Source organism: Rattus rattus, chromosome 2 (genome assembly GCF_011064425.1).
Source record: "Rattus rattus isolate New Zealand chromosome 2, Rrattus_CSIRO_v1, whole genome shotgun sequence".
In the NCBI taxonomy this organism is placed as follows: Eukaryota; Metazoa; Chordata; class Mammalia; order Rodentia; family Muridae; genus Rattus; species Rattus rattus.
This window is the reverse complement of record NC_046155.1, coordinates 70,418,734-70,437,658: the sequence shown is the minus strand read 5'-3', so window position 1 is coordinate 70,437,658 and position 18,925 is coordinate 70,418,734. Positions and strand designations below refer to the sequence as shown.

Here is an 18,925-nt window from a genome sequence, read left to right as displayed (position 1 = left end):
GCCCAAGTCTCGCGTGAGCGAGCTGTAGGGAGCAAGGAGAGAATTATGTCTCTCCTGGGGTTCCGTAGTGGGCGGGGAGTCTAGGGGGTGTGTGAGGGGCGGATACTCAGAGTGGGCAGGGCCCGAGCTTGCCCCGCCCCGGGTGTGTAGCACAAGCTGTTTGTGGAAAGCCTAGCAAGCTTAAGAAGTCACTCTACCTGAAACCAGGATGGCGGTGTCTGCCTTCCAGCTGTGGCGTGCGGGCGGGCTGGTGAGTAGGTTCGAAGCGACAATCTTGGGAGGTCTGGGGCCACGCTGATTCCTGGCTACGTCATTTTCTCCTAGTGGGCTGGGGAAGGTGGAGGGTAGGGTTGCGGGGAGCTATGGGGCTGGTCTTTACAGACCTTTTTACCGTTGGGACACCGCCATCTAGACTTCCTTCAGAATCCTAACTCATGCCACATTTCCCCGGATGATTATTGCTTTTTTTAATGGTTAAAATCTAGGCCTACTCGTTGAGCCTAATGACACCTTCAGTAGCCTGACTTGAAGGGACCTCGTATTCCTGGGACTTAACCATTCAGGGAAAGAATTTCTTAGGATTTATCTCACTGCTGGCTCAGGTCCCTCCCTTGGAGGGATCCACCTTAGACTCTGAGGAGCCCAAGAGCTCATTCTAGTACCCCTTCCTCAAACTTGATCTGAGGCAAGCCTCTTGTCTCACCAGGAGTTTTCTGGTTTCCCCTTGGTCTCTTGGACCTTCTGGGCTTGGAATTAGGACACAAGCACAGTGCAGAAGACAGAATAGCAGAAGACACTCTTACCAGTCAGCATGGGCAACGGCCAAAAGAACCATTGTGCCAACCTACAGTTTTAGCTGAACTTTATGCTGAAATAGACAGCTTTCTTGGAGGGTGTTTCCCTATTTAGGAGATTGACAGATCCGTTTGACTAACTTTTAAGTGAAAGGGCAAATGGATATCTTTGCCATGGTGGCAAGTAGCTGGAAAACTCCAGCTAGATAGTAATCCCTAATTTTCCTTGGGCAGATGTCAAATCTCAAGTCAGATAAGACTCAGATCTGAATTTTGAATCTTATTTTGGCGAGAGATCAAAGTCCTGCGGTACTCATTCCTGACTTTACAAGCTGCCACTGAGGAGAAGTAGCTTGTAAACGGCGCAGGAGCCCGTACCTCTTTGCCTCCTCACATTGTAGATAATTAACGTTAATTTGATTGTTTTACAACCTTGGGATGTTTAGGAGATTAATAAAAGTTATGTTAGTGTTTTGTCACAAAGGATTAGAAATTGGTTCTCATGATTATTATTTAATACTGTTTGGTAAGTGTTGCTTAATGATGATGTAGCAGACTTATGTGGGCCTTTCAGTTTGGTCCACTGTTTGTTTTTCTAGCCTATAAGGTCTTGGTGCTTTTCCAGCTTCCAGTCTCTCATACTTTTCATGAACCTCTTAACAAGTAGGAGTTTAATCTTGAGATGTAGAGATTCCATACAAAGGATTAGGTAACTTTGACAAAAGCTGTTCCTTCATGGTTGGAGATACTGCCGAAGTATTTTGCTTAGATTTGTGTGTTATAGTATTTGCATTGGCTTTGGATCTCTTTTACACAAATTAGTATATTTTACTGAATTTTGCCTGTAGCATGGTGGTTAGTAAAGTAACTTCTAGTGCCAAGCTGTTTGGATATAGAGCCCAAGCTCTGTGGTATAACCTTAACCAGTCTCATAAACTCTTTGAGTCTCGTTTTCTGATGTGTGAAATGGGGCAGGGGAAGGATAGTGCCTATCTATAGGGTTGTTGTGAGGACTAAATGAGTTCATATGCTCATGGAGGGCACTTAAAGAACATAACGCCTAGTCAGCTTTCAGGAAATATCTTTACTCTCATTCATGAGGCACTGTGTGCTATAGCAGATGCAATATAGACTAAAGTACATATGTTAAAGAAGGTTATCCTTATGATTTAGAACTGCATCTGCCTAACCACGTGTCAATTAGCAGTAGAAAAAATCTAAAGAAGTCCACAGTATACCATTAAGCCCAAAAGAGAGAGCGATGACAGGGGGTCATCGTTGGACACAGGTTTTAGAATCTAGGAGGAAAACACTGCTGCTGAAACCACACAGGGAATGACACTATTTTAAAGAATTTGGAAGTTTAGCCTTCAGAATCATGTAGAGCTAGTGAAGGCTGAGATCCTCAGAGGCTCTTAATCACAGTGAAAATATATAGACTGCAAGGATAAAAAAGCAGAAGGAGTCAGGTAAGTAACAAATACCTGTAAACCCCCACTCTAGCGACAGAAGCAGGAAGGTCAAGAGTTGTAGGCCAGCCTGGGCTATGTGGTAAGACCCTGTGGTGGTAAGGTACCCGGTGGAGGAGGTGCAGAAGAGCTGGCCCCACCTGCATAGGAGGTGATGCCCTCCACCCCCTTGCCCCTCACCCCTGAGGTAGTCTGAGGCCTCGAAGTTATGAGAGCTGGTGAGCTGGCCCTGCTCCTCACCAGCCGCAGCACTCGAGAGAAAGGGTGCCTTACACCTCGACTGGGCTACACAGTATAGCTGGTTCTGATGGTGACTGGGACAATATTTTATATATGTGATTTTCATTCTTTCTATGAACCCTCTGAAGTCAGTGTAAGTGGTTTCAGTTGCAAATGAAGAATTCAAAAGCAACACCCAATGCCTCCAGCCATCACAACATTCAGGTACTAGTGAGATGCTCTATCCGCCTTTGCTTCCGGTCTTTTACATTCTTGCAGATGGATTAGAACTGCTGCGTATAAGTTCTGGACTCGAGATGCTTAAGTTTGAATTCTATTACCTCTTAGCCCTGATAACTTTAGAAAATGATTTACATCCTCTCCTTCCATTTCCTTTTCTGCAAAGGGGGAGAAGAATAATTTGTTATATATTAGATATTATATACTTAGAACAGATTCTTGCATGCAGTAAAGACTTAGCAAATACTAGCTATCAATACAGGCAAAGTTCATCACCCATAAAACTGAAAGGAAGGGATAGGGTGTCTTTGTATAAAGTATGTGGGCGAGTTTTAACATTTACAACAGGATCGTTGACACTGATGAAATCTGTTTTTAATTGGGAAATGGGGCTTGTATGTTTTTAAAGTAAATATTAGGACATTAGAAAACAGTATTGCTACTGTTGAAGAAATAGTATGGGCAGACATGGTTCTAGGAGATGAATCGTGAACTGACCATCCGAAGAAGGGATGGCTTGGGTTTAGGTAAAGCAACAGAAGGGTGGAGAGTAAAGGACAAGGAGATGTGTAAATAAAAGTATAAAGACTCTCCTTGATTAAAAAGAATATAAGAGAGAGGTAGGGGAGAGCCTTGGAGGAGAAAGGAGAGGGGAAACAGTGGTAGGTAGGGGTGTACAAATGGATGAATAGATAGATAGATAGATAGATAGATAGATAGATAGATAGATAGATAGATAGATAGACAGACAGACAGACAGACAGACAGACAGATAAGAAGAGCTAGTATGATAATTTTACAGAGAGAATGATTTCCAATGGCACAGCTGTATCATGTTAAGGATTTTTGACTTCTCCAATCTAGGAAATTTCCCCACTATAGAGATTAATCACAGATTTATTCTGTCCTTTCCTATGTGTCTGTTGCCCAAAGGATTACCCATAGTCCCAACTAACAATGGGTTTGTAGAAAACATTTCATCAGTATGAAAATGACAAGGTGTTTTGCAGATGCAAAGACATCTATCTGTTTCTCACTCTTTTCTCTCCGATTCCAAAGCCTCTCATCATAAAAATCCACTCTGTCAACTATAAACTTCTCTCAGGATCTGCTGTCTTGGACCTACATTGCCTGGATTTCTTTGCTAAGGGTTAGACTAGGGTTTCTCACTAATGCCATTTAGAGTCAGTCCATTCTTTATTGTAGGGAACTGTCCTCTGAGTTATGAAATATTTAGAGTTGCCTGTGCCATCATAAGATACCAAGGTTATAGGTTTTAGCTATTAAAAATATCTCCAGAGATTACAAATATCCCGGGGGCAAAGTCAACCATTGGAAAACCACTAGTATTAAACTGTATCATGCTATCAGGTTGAGAAAAGGTGATTTTTTTCCTAATAATAACCTTGTAGATATTAAGATAAAACCAACCTCTTGCTCCAAAGAAAATAAGACGATAATTTATTCTGACCCAAATATGAGCGACTATAGCCTTCAAGATGGATCCAAGTTGTTCTGAGTTCCATATTGCACTGTGGAAGAGGTTACATGAACTTTTATAGCCACAAAAGAAAGTCTTAAATAAGTATATTTCACCATTATATTGGTGAAGACATCAGGTAAGTGAGTTGCAGCAGACTTGGGACATCTTTGCTATAAGTTTCAAATACAACATTCTTTCCCTTATGATTGGTGGAAACCATAAAATGGTCCGGAAAGTTTAACAGTGCACTCCAAAAGTTTGGTTTGCTTAGTCATCTTTTGGAACAGTCGCTGTTATTCTCCTAGAAGATTAAGGCATTGTTAGAGACTCCTAGAAGCTAAAACACAGAGCCAGAGACCCGTGGAAGACAGAGGCTCAGTTTCAGTAGCTTTGAAGAAGAGCCAAGAACAGAAGCCACTGTTATGGAGAAAGCAAGTGGAGTGGAGAGACCGGATTCTGATCTGGGGCATGGGGATATGCAGGAATTGAGGGAAAATTGAAAATGAGTCAGGAGATATTTTAATCAGATCTTGAAGAAACTTGAAGTGATTAGTCTGGGTTTAATGAGAATTTAGTAAAAGATCTCTGTAGAAGCGTAGAATCCCTTAGCTATTGGAAATACAGAAAGCAGCATTGTACTTAGTATGCAGTAACTTCCTGTTATCTTAGGACGGCTATGCCCTAAGGCCCTGAAGTATTGCACACTCGGTATTCTGTGAGTTCTTTGTTTTTCTTCAGTATCTACTGTAGGAAGCTCACCTTTTTCACTAGCAGAAAGCACCTGTGGTTTGAATAAGACTAGCTCCCATCGGCTCATCGATTCGAATGTTTATTCACGAGGAAGTGGCAATTTTTTTGCAAGGATTAGGAGCTGTGGCCTTGTTGGAGGAAGTGTGTCACTTGGGGTGGACTTTGAGGTTTTCCAAAGCCCAAGCCAGGACCATTGGCTCTCTCCCTGCTGCCTGCGGATCCTGATCGATGTAGACCTCAGCTCCTTCTCCAGCACCATGTCTGCCTGGGTGCAGCCATGCTTCCCGCCATGATAAAAATAATCTAAACTTCTGGAACTTTAACAAGCCCCAGTTAAAACCCTTGTTTTGTAAGAGTTGCTGTGGTCACGGTGTCTCTTCCCAGCAATAGAACACTGACTACGACAACTAATGCTTGTGCTTCAGCTTGAGGGAAATTGTTGTGCCTCTGCCAACCACACAGAGCCTCAGTAAGGTGTGGGAGGAAATAAGACCGCTGTGATGTGATCATCCGTCTCTGCATTTGTGTGGTTTGGTTTGTACTCGGTTTGTTGTTTTGTTTGGGGTTTGGTTAGACGTACACACACACACACACACACACACACACACACACACAAATAATTTTAATTAAAAAAAATGGAGTTCCATATATTCTTTATCCAGTTCCCCACACACACATTACTTACTAACTGTAGTACAGTATCATATTCAGGAAATTGGCATTAATGTGATACACCAAGTGTTTCAGATAGTCAGTTTGCCTATGTACATGTGCATAGCTCTGTGCAGTTTCATCACACTCTTATTTGTGTCTGCACTACTAGCTATAAAGATAATTCCAGCAATACAGAGGTCTTTGTTGTCCTCTTATAATCACATTACACTCACTCCCTTCCCCGGCCCTTAACTGCTACCAACAACTACTCTCTTTTCCAGCTGCATTATTTTATGTCTGCAGTGTTGAATAAATGGAATCATTTAGTAACAAAGTCACATGGGGACTGAATAATATTCTCTTGTAAGAAATGGGTAAAATATTTCTTCTACCCTTCTACAATTATTCAGTGGCTAGGCCTGAGAATAGAATTGGGAAAGATGGATTAATGATTAATAGTGGTGAGAAGTTTATTTTGTATAAATAGCAAGTATGTGGCTGGTTAGGGAATAGCTTTAAAGGTTTGAATAATAGCTTTTCCAAACAGAATTTCATGGTTTTTTTACCTTCCATGATTTTAGCTTCCTGCAGGTAACCATGTTCTGAAAAAAATTAAATGGGACATTCCAGAAGTAATCAACTCTTCGTTTTTAATTGCACGTTATTCTGAGTGACATAATACTCTGTCCACTCCAGAACATGAGTTACTCATCCGTCCAGCTAGCTATATGAATGAAGTATATGCCACCCATTTGACTTTTTCATTATAGAGCCCATGCTTGGACAGACCCAGGTTTTACTTAATAGTAGCCCTGAAGCACAGGAATAGTCATATGAAGGAGGAGCTAGGGCATGACATATAGAAAGACAGATTGATTTTGGTGCTGTATGAAAGTGAGTTCCAAACTGTGCGCAAATATAGCAATCAAAAGTGGAAGCAATTCATATCTCTTTGTTGTGAAGAGTCAGTTACCCGTGGTTCATTTCTGCTGTGGTAAGGACCTGTCTTAGCCCCAGCATTTATAGAATGAGGTTTTCCTCCTCTTTGAGACAGTCTCACTACGGAGCCCTGGCTGGCCTGAAACTTGCCATGCCAACCAGGCTACCCTGAACTCACCTTAATACCAACCTTCAAGTGTTGGTATTAAGTACACGCACTACTAACCTGGCCTGTTTTATTTTATTTTAAGCTGAAAACATCTAGAATTCAGCAAGCCAAGTTTTCTAGGAGATTCCTTTGCCCAACAAAAACTAGCAACCTCTTGAAAATGTGACTACCATTAATCTGCTCTTCTATGGAGGCCCCGAAGGAAAGAGAAAGCCCACTGACATTTATTTATGCAAACATCATCATTATAGCCAGACATAGTGGTATATATCTGTAATTCCAGTACTTGAGAGACAAAGGCAGGAGGATTGCTGTGAGTTTAAGACCGGTCTGGTTTACATAGTAAGTTTCAGGCCAGCCAAAGCTAGTTAGTGATAGATAGCCTATCTCAAAATTTTAAAAACTAAAATAAAAATACCTTTTTTATTTTAAAAATTATTGTTATGAATGTGTGATGCTTGTGTGGGCATGGCCATGCATGTGGAAGTCTTTCCTCCCATCTTTCTGTAGGTTCTGGGAATCAAATTCAGGATGATGGACATATGCAGTAAGCACCTCTATCCACTGAGCCATCTTGCCAGTCTCCAACTTTTTTTTATAAGTGGTCATTTCCTCCCTAAAAATCCGTTTAAATTTCCTACAGAAACTTATTTGTGTTTTCAGAGGTCAGTTTTCTCCTTCTGTGGTGTGGGTCCCAGCAATCAAGCTGGGACTTTGCATTGTGTATGTTCCTTTAGCAACTGAGCCATCTCTCTTGTCACCATTTGTGTTTTCTATGGAAGTCATGTCTACTTCCCTCTTTTTATCCAAGTTAGGAATGCTGTCGTCCCCACCCCTCCGCCCCTACACCTTATCCTAGGGAGAAGGATTGATTCCCAGACTTTCCACTGGATATCTGATATGCCTGTGTGTGTGTGTGTGTGTGTGTGTGTGTGTGTGTGTGTGTGTGTGTGAGAGAGAGAGAGAGAGAGAGAGAGAGAGAGAGAGAGAGAGAGAGAATGTTCAAAGGCACAACTGCTGGCTCATTGATGTCACTATATTTTATTTCAGACATTCTGATAGTGTGGTCTGTGGGTAAAAAATGACAGAGGAAACAGCAGGCATAGGGGGGATAGTGGCTGAGTGGATATAGCATTGTTTTTGCTAACGACAGGCCAGAGTGTTCAGACATCCCTTGATAAGGAGTAGAGGAGGACCTTGTTTGAATATCAAAGGTGATCACATATTAAGTTGGATTCTGACTGAACTGGCTTAGCAGAGTGCTTTTGCTACAACTGGATTTTGCAAGGAATCATACACATGACTCTAAGAATAAGTGTGAAAGCCTAACTTAAGATTTAGCCAGAAATGACAAAACCCCACAAATGTTAGGCCAGGCTTCCTATCATTTGACCTTATATCATTTGGATATAAGGAAGCCTCATTTGCCTGTAAGCCCCTCAAGTGACATGGATGTGCTCAAGTGGTGTGAAGCAAAAGGAGCTTCCCTCTCCGCCCTCTGAATGCTTTCTAATTGAGCCTTCTGAATAGACAGTAAAGAGATTAACAACAGGAGAGGCGTACAAGTTTCTTACAGACAAGAGGGAGTCAGGAAAGTGAGAAGCCAGTAACGCAGGTTTCAAGGGCTGATACTTTGAGAAGACGGTTACCTCAGCCCCGTCTTAGGGGAGCCAGGTATGTGAAAAGTGTTATTATAAAGGAAAAGAGCTGCAGAGGCCACAGTGAGCAGAAACACCGCTCAGATGCATCCAGGCCTGATAGCAATCTCCATCTCAGGAGCTTTCCCTCGCTTCATGTCGGAACGTCATTGACATAACAAGGAACCCTTGTTTACCAAATATTGTTCTTCTTTACATTAGCATAGCCAAATGCGTGGCTTCTCTGGGCTGCACTGGACAATGAATATCTTGAGCCATACATTAAATCCACTAAATCCCGGGTGCCAGCCTGTGACCTGCAGTTACAAAAGCATACATTTATTTTGTATGACATTATACTATGATGATGTCATCTGCAAAGTTTATGTTCAAGAACTATCCTATGAAGTTCCAAAAAGTATTCCAAAACATTTGTAATGACACTGGAGAAATAGTCAATGGTTGAGAGCCCCTCTGCTCTCAACTGGGACCTGGATTCAGTCTCTAGCCACCGTGTTTGATGGTTTACAACCACCTATACTTCTATTCCCAGGGAGCCTGATGCTTCCGCTTCTTTGGGCTCCTATACTTCCTTGCACAGATCTACACCCAGGCACAGACATTATACATAATTTAAAAATAAAAATGAACCTTAAATGCACACATACACATAGATCTCATATTTTAAGTAAGTACTTGATTTTGGTATTGGGCTCCATTCAGAGTCATTTTGGGGTTCATGTGTCTCTTGGGCCATAAGTTGAATAGCATCGTTTAGATAAACACAGTGTTTCCCTATAAACCAAACATGTCCTATATGACTGCTTTTAGCTTTAAAAAATAGAGCAGCAAATTGCATGCTTTGTGTTAGATGATACACATATTGATGTCGCCAGAAAGCTTTCAAGTGCTCTACCCTCTATAAATCAGTAGTAAGTTACAAGTTACTGAGTCTTTTTAACTCCTTTCCCCAGGAGTAGCTAACCTTGCTGTTAAGACAAAGAACAAAAAGCAGCTTTTGCCAAAACCAAAAAATCAAAACACTTTTAGGCTATTGAGTAGCCTCAGTCAGAGGTGTCACCTAGAGCAAAGCTGTCAGGACCTCCAAATTAGTGGTGGTTTTATAGTCAGCTAAAAGCATTTGAAGCTAGAGAGCTTATTTGGACTCCCCTCAGTTATCTCTTCCTCCCCGGGGAGAATCAAGTGGGAGATGATTGAAATTTTAGAAGAGAACAATAGTCTCCCTCATCTGTAAGGTGTATCTTCCAAAATGCTCAATGGACACCTGAAACTGTGGGTAAGACCAAAGCCTATAATACCCTTCCTGTATCCTAAGGACCTGCCACACTTGTCACGCTGCACCCATCGCTTTTGTAGCTTGAGGCGCTGCAGTAAAACAAGGCTGGAGTTCTTTTAACTTCTGCACAGTTTCATGGATCGTTTGTTTTTATTGTAGATCCTTAGCGATCTCAACATATGTTTGGTTTTGTTTTTCTCTCCTTATTAAGGTAAGAAATACTTTTCATTTAAAGGAAATACTGCTCCCTCTGGCATAGCCAAACAACCCGACTGCCTTCTTTCAAACTTTGGGGACATTACTAAACGTTTGAACATTAGCGTGGCTGTAATGCACATTGTAATGAAAAGGTGTCAGGAGCTATTTGTGCTCCCCGAGAGGCTGGCTATGGAAGCGAGGTTGTCTTCACCCCCCAGGTCTGTAACAGGGAGAGGGAAGAACAGCCCCAAAGCAAACACCTTCTGCCCTTGAGAACAGCTAGAAGATAAGCCATTTTCTACCCAGTTTACTGTTGATTGTGCTATAATATAATAATGCGTCCAGTGAGAATAGGGAGAAGGTCAGTGGTGCAGAAGCTCACGCATGGAGAGAAGGTGGAGATTCTCTCTATGGAGGGCTCCAGCTGACTGCCCCACCTTCCCCCGTTGATTTCTGATGGATGCTTGTAAACACTTTATTTGACGCTATCTAACTGGCTCTTGTTTTTTCACTTGGAAATCTTACCCAGAGGATATTCTGCTTTGCCCAAGACTCTCTGGAATTCCAGCTGACTGCTTGAAGGGACTCCCTGGTTGGTTGTTAGGTGTTTATAAGCCACGTGATTTGATGACATTACTTTTTGTTTGATGACGTTACGTTTTTCTCAGTTGGGCTCCTCCAACTGTGAATGCCCAGTTTGATAATGTTTTGCCACCCGTCTCCTTATCTGGTACTCAATATTTATTCTGGAACCTTTCGTTCACTGTATACTTAATAAATCACTCATTCAAAAGCAAAAGAACCGTGTTTATAGATTATTCTCCTGCTGAGTCATTGCTCTCTGATCTCCAGGAGAAAGGAGCCAGGTAGAGGGAGGGAAGTCAGTGACTGGTAAATGTTTCCAGACTAAACCAGTTTATTTAGTTTAATTATATGTAGCCTTAAGAAATCCAAGAAGCCCTTAAATGATATCTTGAATGCGTAAAACCTTCTTTCAGCCTTTTGTATCACATTAAGACGTTTCAACAGGTGATGGAGAGATGACCCGGCAGTTGAGAGCACTTACTGCAGAGGACCAGAGTTCTGTTCCCAGGGCCCAGTCACCTGGAATTTCAAGGATCTGACTCCCCTTTCTGGCTGACATGGGATCCTATAAGCACGTGGTACAAATATACTCATAGGCTCACACATACATAAATAAATACAATTTTAGAAAAGAAGTTTTAACATTAAAATTGTTATCAAGTATTCTTAATGAAAGAGAAAAAAGTAATGGAACTGACACAGACCCTTTACTAAGATTTATTTTCAAAGAAATAAACATCAACATACACACATATGTGTCTGTCCTGTCCTCACAGATAGTAACTCCAGAGCTGATATATATGCTTCAGTCCATTTCTTTAAATATTTAGCACAGATGTGCTTTAAAGTTTATGTAGGCATAATGTTTTTATACACGATATAAAGTTTGCCCTTGTGTTATTCAAATGCTGATTCCTCTGCCTTCATATCTTGTTTCAATCCGGAAACAGCTTTGTAATGTCTATACCAAGAATCTCCTGTCTCAGGTTTGTGCAAGCAGTCTTACCATTTATTCTCTGCCTTGTCAATAAATGCTAATCACCCAGTGGCTGGGCAGAACAGAGCGGGAAGTTTACCAACTAGAGGAAGGAGAGAGGGGAAAGAGGGAGATTCAGATCATTGAGGAGGGTGGAGGATTTGGAGCCATAAAGAAGCCATAAGGAAGGAGTCAGGAGAGAGATCATGGAAATATGCCTGAAGCCCAAAGAGCCACATCAATAGTAATATGAAAGTAATAAATAGTAATATGAAAGTATCAGAGGATGGAGCTAGGAAGTAGCCAGATTAGCATAGAAAGTAAAGCTAGATCATTTAATTGCTCAGCTATTGAGGTAAAGTTTTAAATAAATCTTGGTTTCTCTGAGCAGTTATTGAGGACTAATGTAAGGTAAAGAAATACAGTTGCTGGGTTAATTCATTGTTTACATTTATATTAAAATAATATAAATTTATGTACAATAAATGCTGTCATGCTCAACTTATATTTTTGCAAGTAGTATTTTTTCCTCAGTAGTTTTAAGCCTGGTTTGCCTTAATGGCTATGAAATAATTGCATTGAATCAATATACCACAAAAATTTAACCATTCCCTCATTAATATTTAATTGGGTTTTTACTGTTTTCCTTTGGCTGACTTCACTGTATCATTTGTATGTGTGTACTTGTGCCTATGACTGAAGTAGAATTATTGTGTCTTCCATAAGTATGGCATCTTAGTCTGTTTTGTAATACTCTAACAGAATACCAGGGAGTGGGCAGTTTTTAAAGAGTAGAAGTTTATTCTCTTACAAACATCTGGTTAGTCCAAAAGCAACACACCAACAGGTTAGATTGCCTTGCGTGGGCTTCCTTGCTGAGGCTTGCTGAGGACGGCTTTGACTTCCCATGACTAGCTTAAGGGGATCGAGTGGAATGCTGTGGAAAGCCTCTTTTGCAAGGGTAGTATGGTTTTGCTATAAAATGCTCCAAGAATACTTGGTCTCCACCTAGTGATGTGTTTTGGGAGGTTGTAGATCATTTGAGAGTTGGAAGCTGATTGGAAGAAGTGGGTCTTTGGGGGTAGTCTTGAAGTGTGGAGGCTTGCCTGTTTCCTGTCCTCTCTCTTTCTTGTTTTCTGAGCTATCAAAATGTAAGCCGTTTCATGTTTCTGTTACCATCCCCACAAGCCACTTCTGCTAGCATGCCAGCGCTGTGGAAAGTATCTCTGGTGAGGCAAACAAAACAAATCTTTTCTGTTGCTTCTTGACAGATGTTTGGTAACAGTGAGAAAAGTAACTAGTAAATGGATTTAATTCCATTCACAAGAGGGGAGCCTTTTGGCCTTATCACCTCTAAGGGACCCCACATCTTAATACCACCATATAGCTATTAAGTTTTAATGCCTTGCATTTGGAAAATGCTCACTCAAGGAAACAGGGTGAGAGGTAGCGAAAAGTAGCTTTCACAACTGTCCTATCAGGCGTTCCAGGCAGAGGTTTGTGAAGAAAGGAAAGTTGCCCTTGATCTAGGAAAAGAAAAGCTACATTCTTCCCAGTATAAAATGTGTTTTGTTTTCTGTTTGTTATTGTAGTTTTAGAAGAAGATATTGGCAAGAATGTTTCCAGTATCACAATAGCTATGTTTTCAAAGATCAACAATGGGATCTCAGCTAGTTAATGAGTGTTGTAAAATCAGGAGAGAGACCTGAAGGGAAAATAGACTTGTTGATAGGCTTGAACATCTGGTGACATGCTACAACAAATTTATGAGAAAAACTGGGGCAGAGACTAGGACTGTGGTCATATACAGATAACTCAAGACAATGAGGTACTGAGTGGTGACTCAAAGCAGATGCACAGCATTCATTGTGTGGGAGTGGGAATTCACTGGATATGAGAAGAGGTCATGACCAGAGTGTCACTTGCATTGGCCTCTAGCCTGAAATCTCCTAAGCTCTTGGTAGGTGTTGGGTAAAAAGAATAAATAAATCAATAAATAAGGACGGTTGTCCAGTAGGGCATACTAAGGGTCAAGGGTAGAAACGTGTGCTCACCCTTCTTGTCCTCCCCGCAAGAAGATGGCCCTGTAGCATTTTCAAGTTTCCCCCTTAGCCTAGGAAGGGAGACTGGGAGAGCAGTTTCAGGAGGAAAACAAAGTTACCCCTAATCTAGGAAAGGGGAAAGAAAGAGTGCTCTCCTGGAATGTGTTCTTTGCCTTTCCTGGGCTATAAATGCAGTTAGATGTGAAATACTCCAGGAACATTTAAAATAACACTTCATTATGCTAAAGCATGGTGGAAAGGAGGTCCTAACTAACCCAGTGGCTAAATGTAACAAGAATAGCAATAGATTTGCCAGAACATTCCACAGTCAAGCATTCTTAACTTTTCAGCAGTTTGAGTGCAGCATATGTGGCAGCGTAGTAAAAGTTTATAGACCTTTCCTCCAAATGTTTAAAATGCATAAAATAAAAGATACAGTGTTATAAAGGAAATCAATTATAATGAAACAGTTATAAAATGTCCTAATGTGATTGAGCAGTGTGTGCTTTTTAAATTCAGCTTGGCAGTCATTCTAATAGCCCCTGTAATTTTGCTACAGTGATGAACAAAAATATATTTCAACATACTAGCACTAAATCAATGTGATATGAAAATGGCCGTGATTTCTTTTGGCAGAGTCCCATTTATTGCTAGTATTACCAAAATGTGTTGCCCACATTCGTAATTTTAATGCTGTATTTTTGCTAGAGGTTAATGAAATAAATATGTAATTTCCCAATGCTCCCCAAGTTCATGGACTTGATCCTTCTAGTACATAGTACATCTCTGGTGAACTGAGTGGAAACAGATCATACAGAAGCTAAGGAAAGGATTTGGCAAGGCATAAATAACCATTATCCCACTCAAGTAGCAATTGCTGTTCTGTACAAAAAAAAATGTGATGATGTGGTACAATGGGTTATAACTGCAGAAAATCATTTTGATAGAGTAGACACCAAAACTGCAATGATTGTGGTCAGTGCCGAAACACAGAGGCATTAGAAAAATCAACAGTGAAATCCTGGCTATGCAGTTAAAGGCAAGAGGAGGGAATATTTCCTTTCCTTTATTATCATCTCCCAAGAGGCATAAGTAATCTCTCATGATGCTTTGTCTAGAAATGGATTCCACCCACCGCATTTAGTCTTCATATTTTATGATTAGCATCTTCAGTAGCCTACCCTATGATTGTGTACCATTTGAACTTTCTAAAACTTCATTTGCCTCTGTTATCTCCTCGGAATCTGAAGTAATTGTCGTGGGTTGAGCTGGCGTGTGCTTTTGTCAGTGGCGATATTGAGACTAAGGGGTTTACGCTCGTGTCAGCAGGAAAAATAGGTATTATCGCAAGACCCACTGGCTTCTTAAGTTTCTCAGCAGTGGGCTTTCTTTTAAAGATCAGCGTAGGTACAAAGGTGATATATTGACTAAGAGACAGAAAGAATTCTGTAGTGAGCTTAGTGAAGTAAATAACCTCCCCTAGAAATGAGAAATGTAGGCCAGTGCATTGCAGGCTTTGAAATGGATAGGCAAGTTTCACAGGCAGTTTATGGAGGTACTTGGCCCATTCTTTCATTCTTCGGACTGTATATCGAGGGCACAATCCAAGACTCCATCACCAGCACTGAGCAAAATTGCCCCTGTATTTATTTCTCTTCCACGCCCATATTTCCACTTCTCCCCATCCTTCCTTTGCTCCTGCAACCAGCGGCTACCCCTTACCTCCCTTCAGCTATTAGCAGCATGCCTTCCTGTCTGTAGTCCCTTTGCACTCCTCCTTTCCTGTTCCCTTTTTCTTGTCTGCCTCATCAAGAGGGAAATAATGTTTCCCCATCCTTCCTCCTAGCCAAATGTTCTTGTTACAATTCTGATTTTAATGACAGTGAGGGATATTTGGACAACTTTGCCCTAAACTCTCTGTCTTCTAATTCTGAAAACAACAACCACAACATCAACAACAACAACATCGAGATGAACTAGTAAAAATGGTGACACATATTTTTCTTCCCTGGCCAATGCTTCTGTCACCCAGGGGACTCCAAAGCAGCATATGTTTGCACTTCAGCACACAATTGCAAAGATTCAATGACATATAGCAAAGACTGATGATGCTTTCAAACATGGAAGCTCTATGTCCTCTTCCTGGGCTAGTCAATGGATGAACAAAATATTGAGAAAACGTGTGTCACTATAGTGATACTGTATTTGTTATAGGGTTGGACCACTCCAACAAAGAAGCTCACAGATGGCAAGCGATGGCAGCTAACTGTATTCTTATTGCCATCTCTAATAGTAGTACCACTACTGTATTCTAAGTAGCCATAAGTAGAAATAGTCACAAATATTTATTAAGCTTCAGCTAAATGGTGATATTGTGATAAATCCTTTATATATAGATTGCTTTACTAATCCTCACAAGACTCCAAGAAAATACTTGCATTTTACAGATATAGAAACTAAGATTGTGAGAGATTTTAACTGAGACATTAAAAAAAAATCACCTGTACCACTCTTTCTTAGTCACTGTTCTGTCATTGTGGAGAGACACTATGACCAAGACAACTCTTATAAAAGAAAGCATTGAATTGGGGGCTTGCATACAATTTCAGAGGCTTAGTTCATTGTCATCATGACAGGGAATGTGGTGGATAGCAGGCAGGCAGGCAGGCAGGCAGGCAGTTGTGAGGTTGGAAGGCAGCTAAGAGCTACATCTTGATCTGCAGGCAGAGAGTCTGGACCTCACATGGACTTTTAAAACCTCAAAATCCATCCCCAGTGCCACACTTCCTCTCACAAGGCCACACGTGCTCCAACAAGGCCATAGCTCCTAATCCTTCTAATCAGTTGTACTCTGTGGGGACTAGACATTCAAATATATGAGCTCACCAGGGCCATCCTTATTCAAGCCACCACAGCCTCCCAAAACAGAAAAGTCATTTACCAAAATGACATAGCTGTTACATAGCCAATGTTAGGGTGTAACCCTAGCACCTCCAGACTCCAGCGCTTGTCTCCTTAACCCCTAGACTGCATTGCCTCCCTTCCTTGACCGTGGGTAGTCACAGACAGCAGAAGTGTTGTATTCCTATCCAAGAAGTTAAGCAAATGAGAACCTTATCTAGAGAGTGAGTTCAGTGAAAACCATTGTTTCCTTGTTGGTTAAAAGGTGGCTAGGCCTGGAGATGTGTCTTAGTCTTAAGAATGTGCACTAGGAGATGGGTGTAGGGATATACATTTCTAATCTCAGGAGGCAGAGGTAGGCTCTCTGAGTTTTGAGGCCAGCCTGATCTGCCTAGAGCCAGAACAGCTTGAGCTTTATAGAAAGTCCCTGAAGGAAGGAGGAGAGGAAAGGGAGAGGGCACCACTTTTCTTTTTCAGGGGACCCAAATTCAATTGACACCACCCACACTGGCTGGCTCACCACTGCCTGTAACACCGGTTCCAGGGGGATCTGACACCTCTGGCGTGTGTGGCCCTCATGTGCATGTACCTACACACAGAGTACACACATACACAGAATTAAAAAGAATAAAAGTGAATGTTTAACTAGAGGGTCTGTTTATTGACAATAGCTCATTGCTGGATAAAGGAGTACCATACACTATTCAATGACTTTTCATTGTGTTTAAAAGACAATGAATTTAGTCATGCATGGTGACACACACCTTTAATCCCAGTGCTCGGGAGGCAGAGGCAGGTGGATCTCTGTGAGTTAGAGGCCAGCCTGGTCTACAAAGCAAGCCCAGGACAGCCAGGGCTGTTACAAAAGGAAACCATGTCTCAGAAAAAACTAAATAAAATAAGTGAATTTTAAAATGCAGTACATTTAAGCTCTCTTATTTTAGAATACGGGTATGGGGTATAAGGCTGAGTGATGTGAACTGTTAAACATAGGACCCAGGTTTGGTTCCCAGCACCCATATCATGTGGCTTACAACTACCTAAGTCTCCAGTTCCAGGGGACCCAATGCCCTCTCCCCCGACATTGGTAGGTATGTGGTATAAATAAACTCACACAGATGTAGACACACATACATATAAATAAATAAATAAATAAATAAATAAATAAATAAGAATGAGTGATAAAGTTACTCCCAAGGAAACTAATGTTCCAACCACTCTCTTCTCTGTATATGTCTCTTCTTCAATCGGGGCTGTTCCTAAAGTTAAGAAGAAACTTCCTGACTCACTCGTCTTCTTGGAAAATTCCTCCTCGTGTCCTCAAATCCTCACAACCAGAAGCTGTACTCAGTGTAACAAATAATGCCCTATGTTTTGCACCTCTGCAGACATTTACTGATGAGGATATTATGATGCAGAAGGCAGGTAAGGAAACCTTCAACTTCATCCAATGCCCCTCTGGTCATGTGAAACAAAACAACACAAAACAGCCTGGAAGATATGCTCATGTCTGTGGTGGTCACTCTGTTTGGGGGCTTGCAGGGTATTTCTTTATTTTTGGAACAGGATGTTGCTGTGACAACCCCCTGGGCGGAAGTAACCTTCTTGTCCAAAGTAACCTCCAAAGTAGCTGGGATTTAGAGTCATACAAATGGGAATTTTTTTCCCCACATAATTGTTTGGAAAAAGTCATATAAAACCAACAGCAGAGTAAAAGGCTAGGTTACAAGTTAAGGCTTCCCCATCTCTGTACCTGGATTCTCCAGCTCTTCCCAGAAACGGTTTCATTACCAGTCTGTTCTATAGCCCTGGAGTGAGGACATGACACTAACCATCCTACCTACAGTGTACAGGGAAAGCATCTCTGAAACAAAGGCTTGCCTGCCCAGAGCATTCTTAGTACTGAGGTGGAGAAACCTTCCTATGTGTGGTCATGCAGCTGATAAAAGGTCCGTGTTGGATGGGATGTGCTGGTGTAGAAGAATAAGGAGTAAGTAGGGAGGCAGTAGGCATCTGACATGGTGGTGTATGCCTTTAATCGCAGAACTCCAAAGCCAGGAGCAAGTAGGTCTTTGTGAGTTAAGGCTAGCCTGATCTCATAGTAAGTTCCAGTCTAGCCAGGGCCACACAGTAAAATTCTGTCTCAAAAAAATAGCAAAAAGAATAAGATGGGGAGGAAGGAAGAAGGGAGAAGGTTGAACGTGTGTCCTATGTTGGTTTATAGAAGAAAGCCGATAGGTAGAGCGTCTGGGCAGAGACATACAGAGACATACAGAAACATACATACAGAAGACTCTGAAGAGATGCTTTCAGAAGGTAGACGGAAGTTTAAAATTAGTTTCCTTTGGGGAGATGAACCCTAAATCCACGATAGGAGAATGAGGCTTTCATTTTTCATTTTAGGCCTTCCATGGTATTTATATTTTTGCTTCAAAGGGGATTAGGGGATTGGTTTTTTGTGTATTCATAGAAGGAACTTGTAATTTGTATTTTGAAAAACTAAATATAGTTATGTATTTTAATTTATTGGTTAAAAAAGTTTATCAACAAACTGTTAATGAACTATTTCTTT

The 18,925-nt window shown here is 41.3% G+C and overlaps 1 protein-coding gene across 1 annotated transcript in view; it reads left to right on the top strand.

Annotated features, from left to right (window-relative positions):
- The first annotated feature begins 103 nt into the window (after window positions 1-103).
- Acadsb (acyl-CoA dehydrogenase short/branched chain) overlaps window positions 104-18,925 on the top strand; it is a 40,121-nt gene continuing 21,299 nt past the window's right edge. Inside the window, exons 1-2 of the mRNA XM_032892429.1 lie at window positions 104-250; window positions 17,619-17,778. Of these exons, the coding sequence (XP_032748320.1) occupies window positions 209-250; window positions 17,619-17,778 (202 nt within the window). The 5' untranslated portion in view covers window positions 104-208. The remainder of the gene's footprint in view (window positions 251-17,618; window positions 17,779-18,925) is intronic.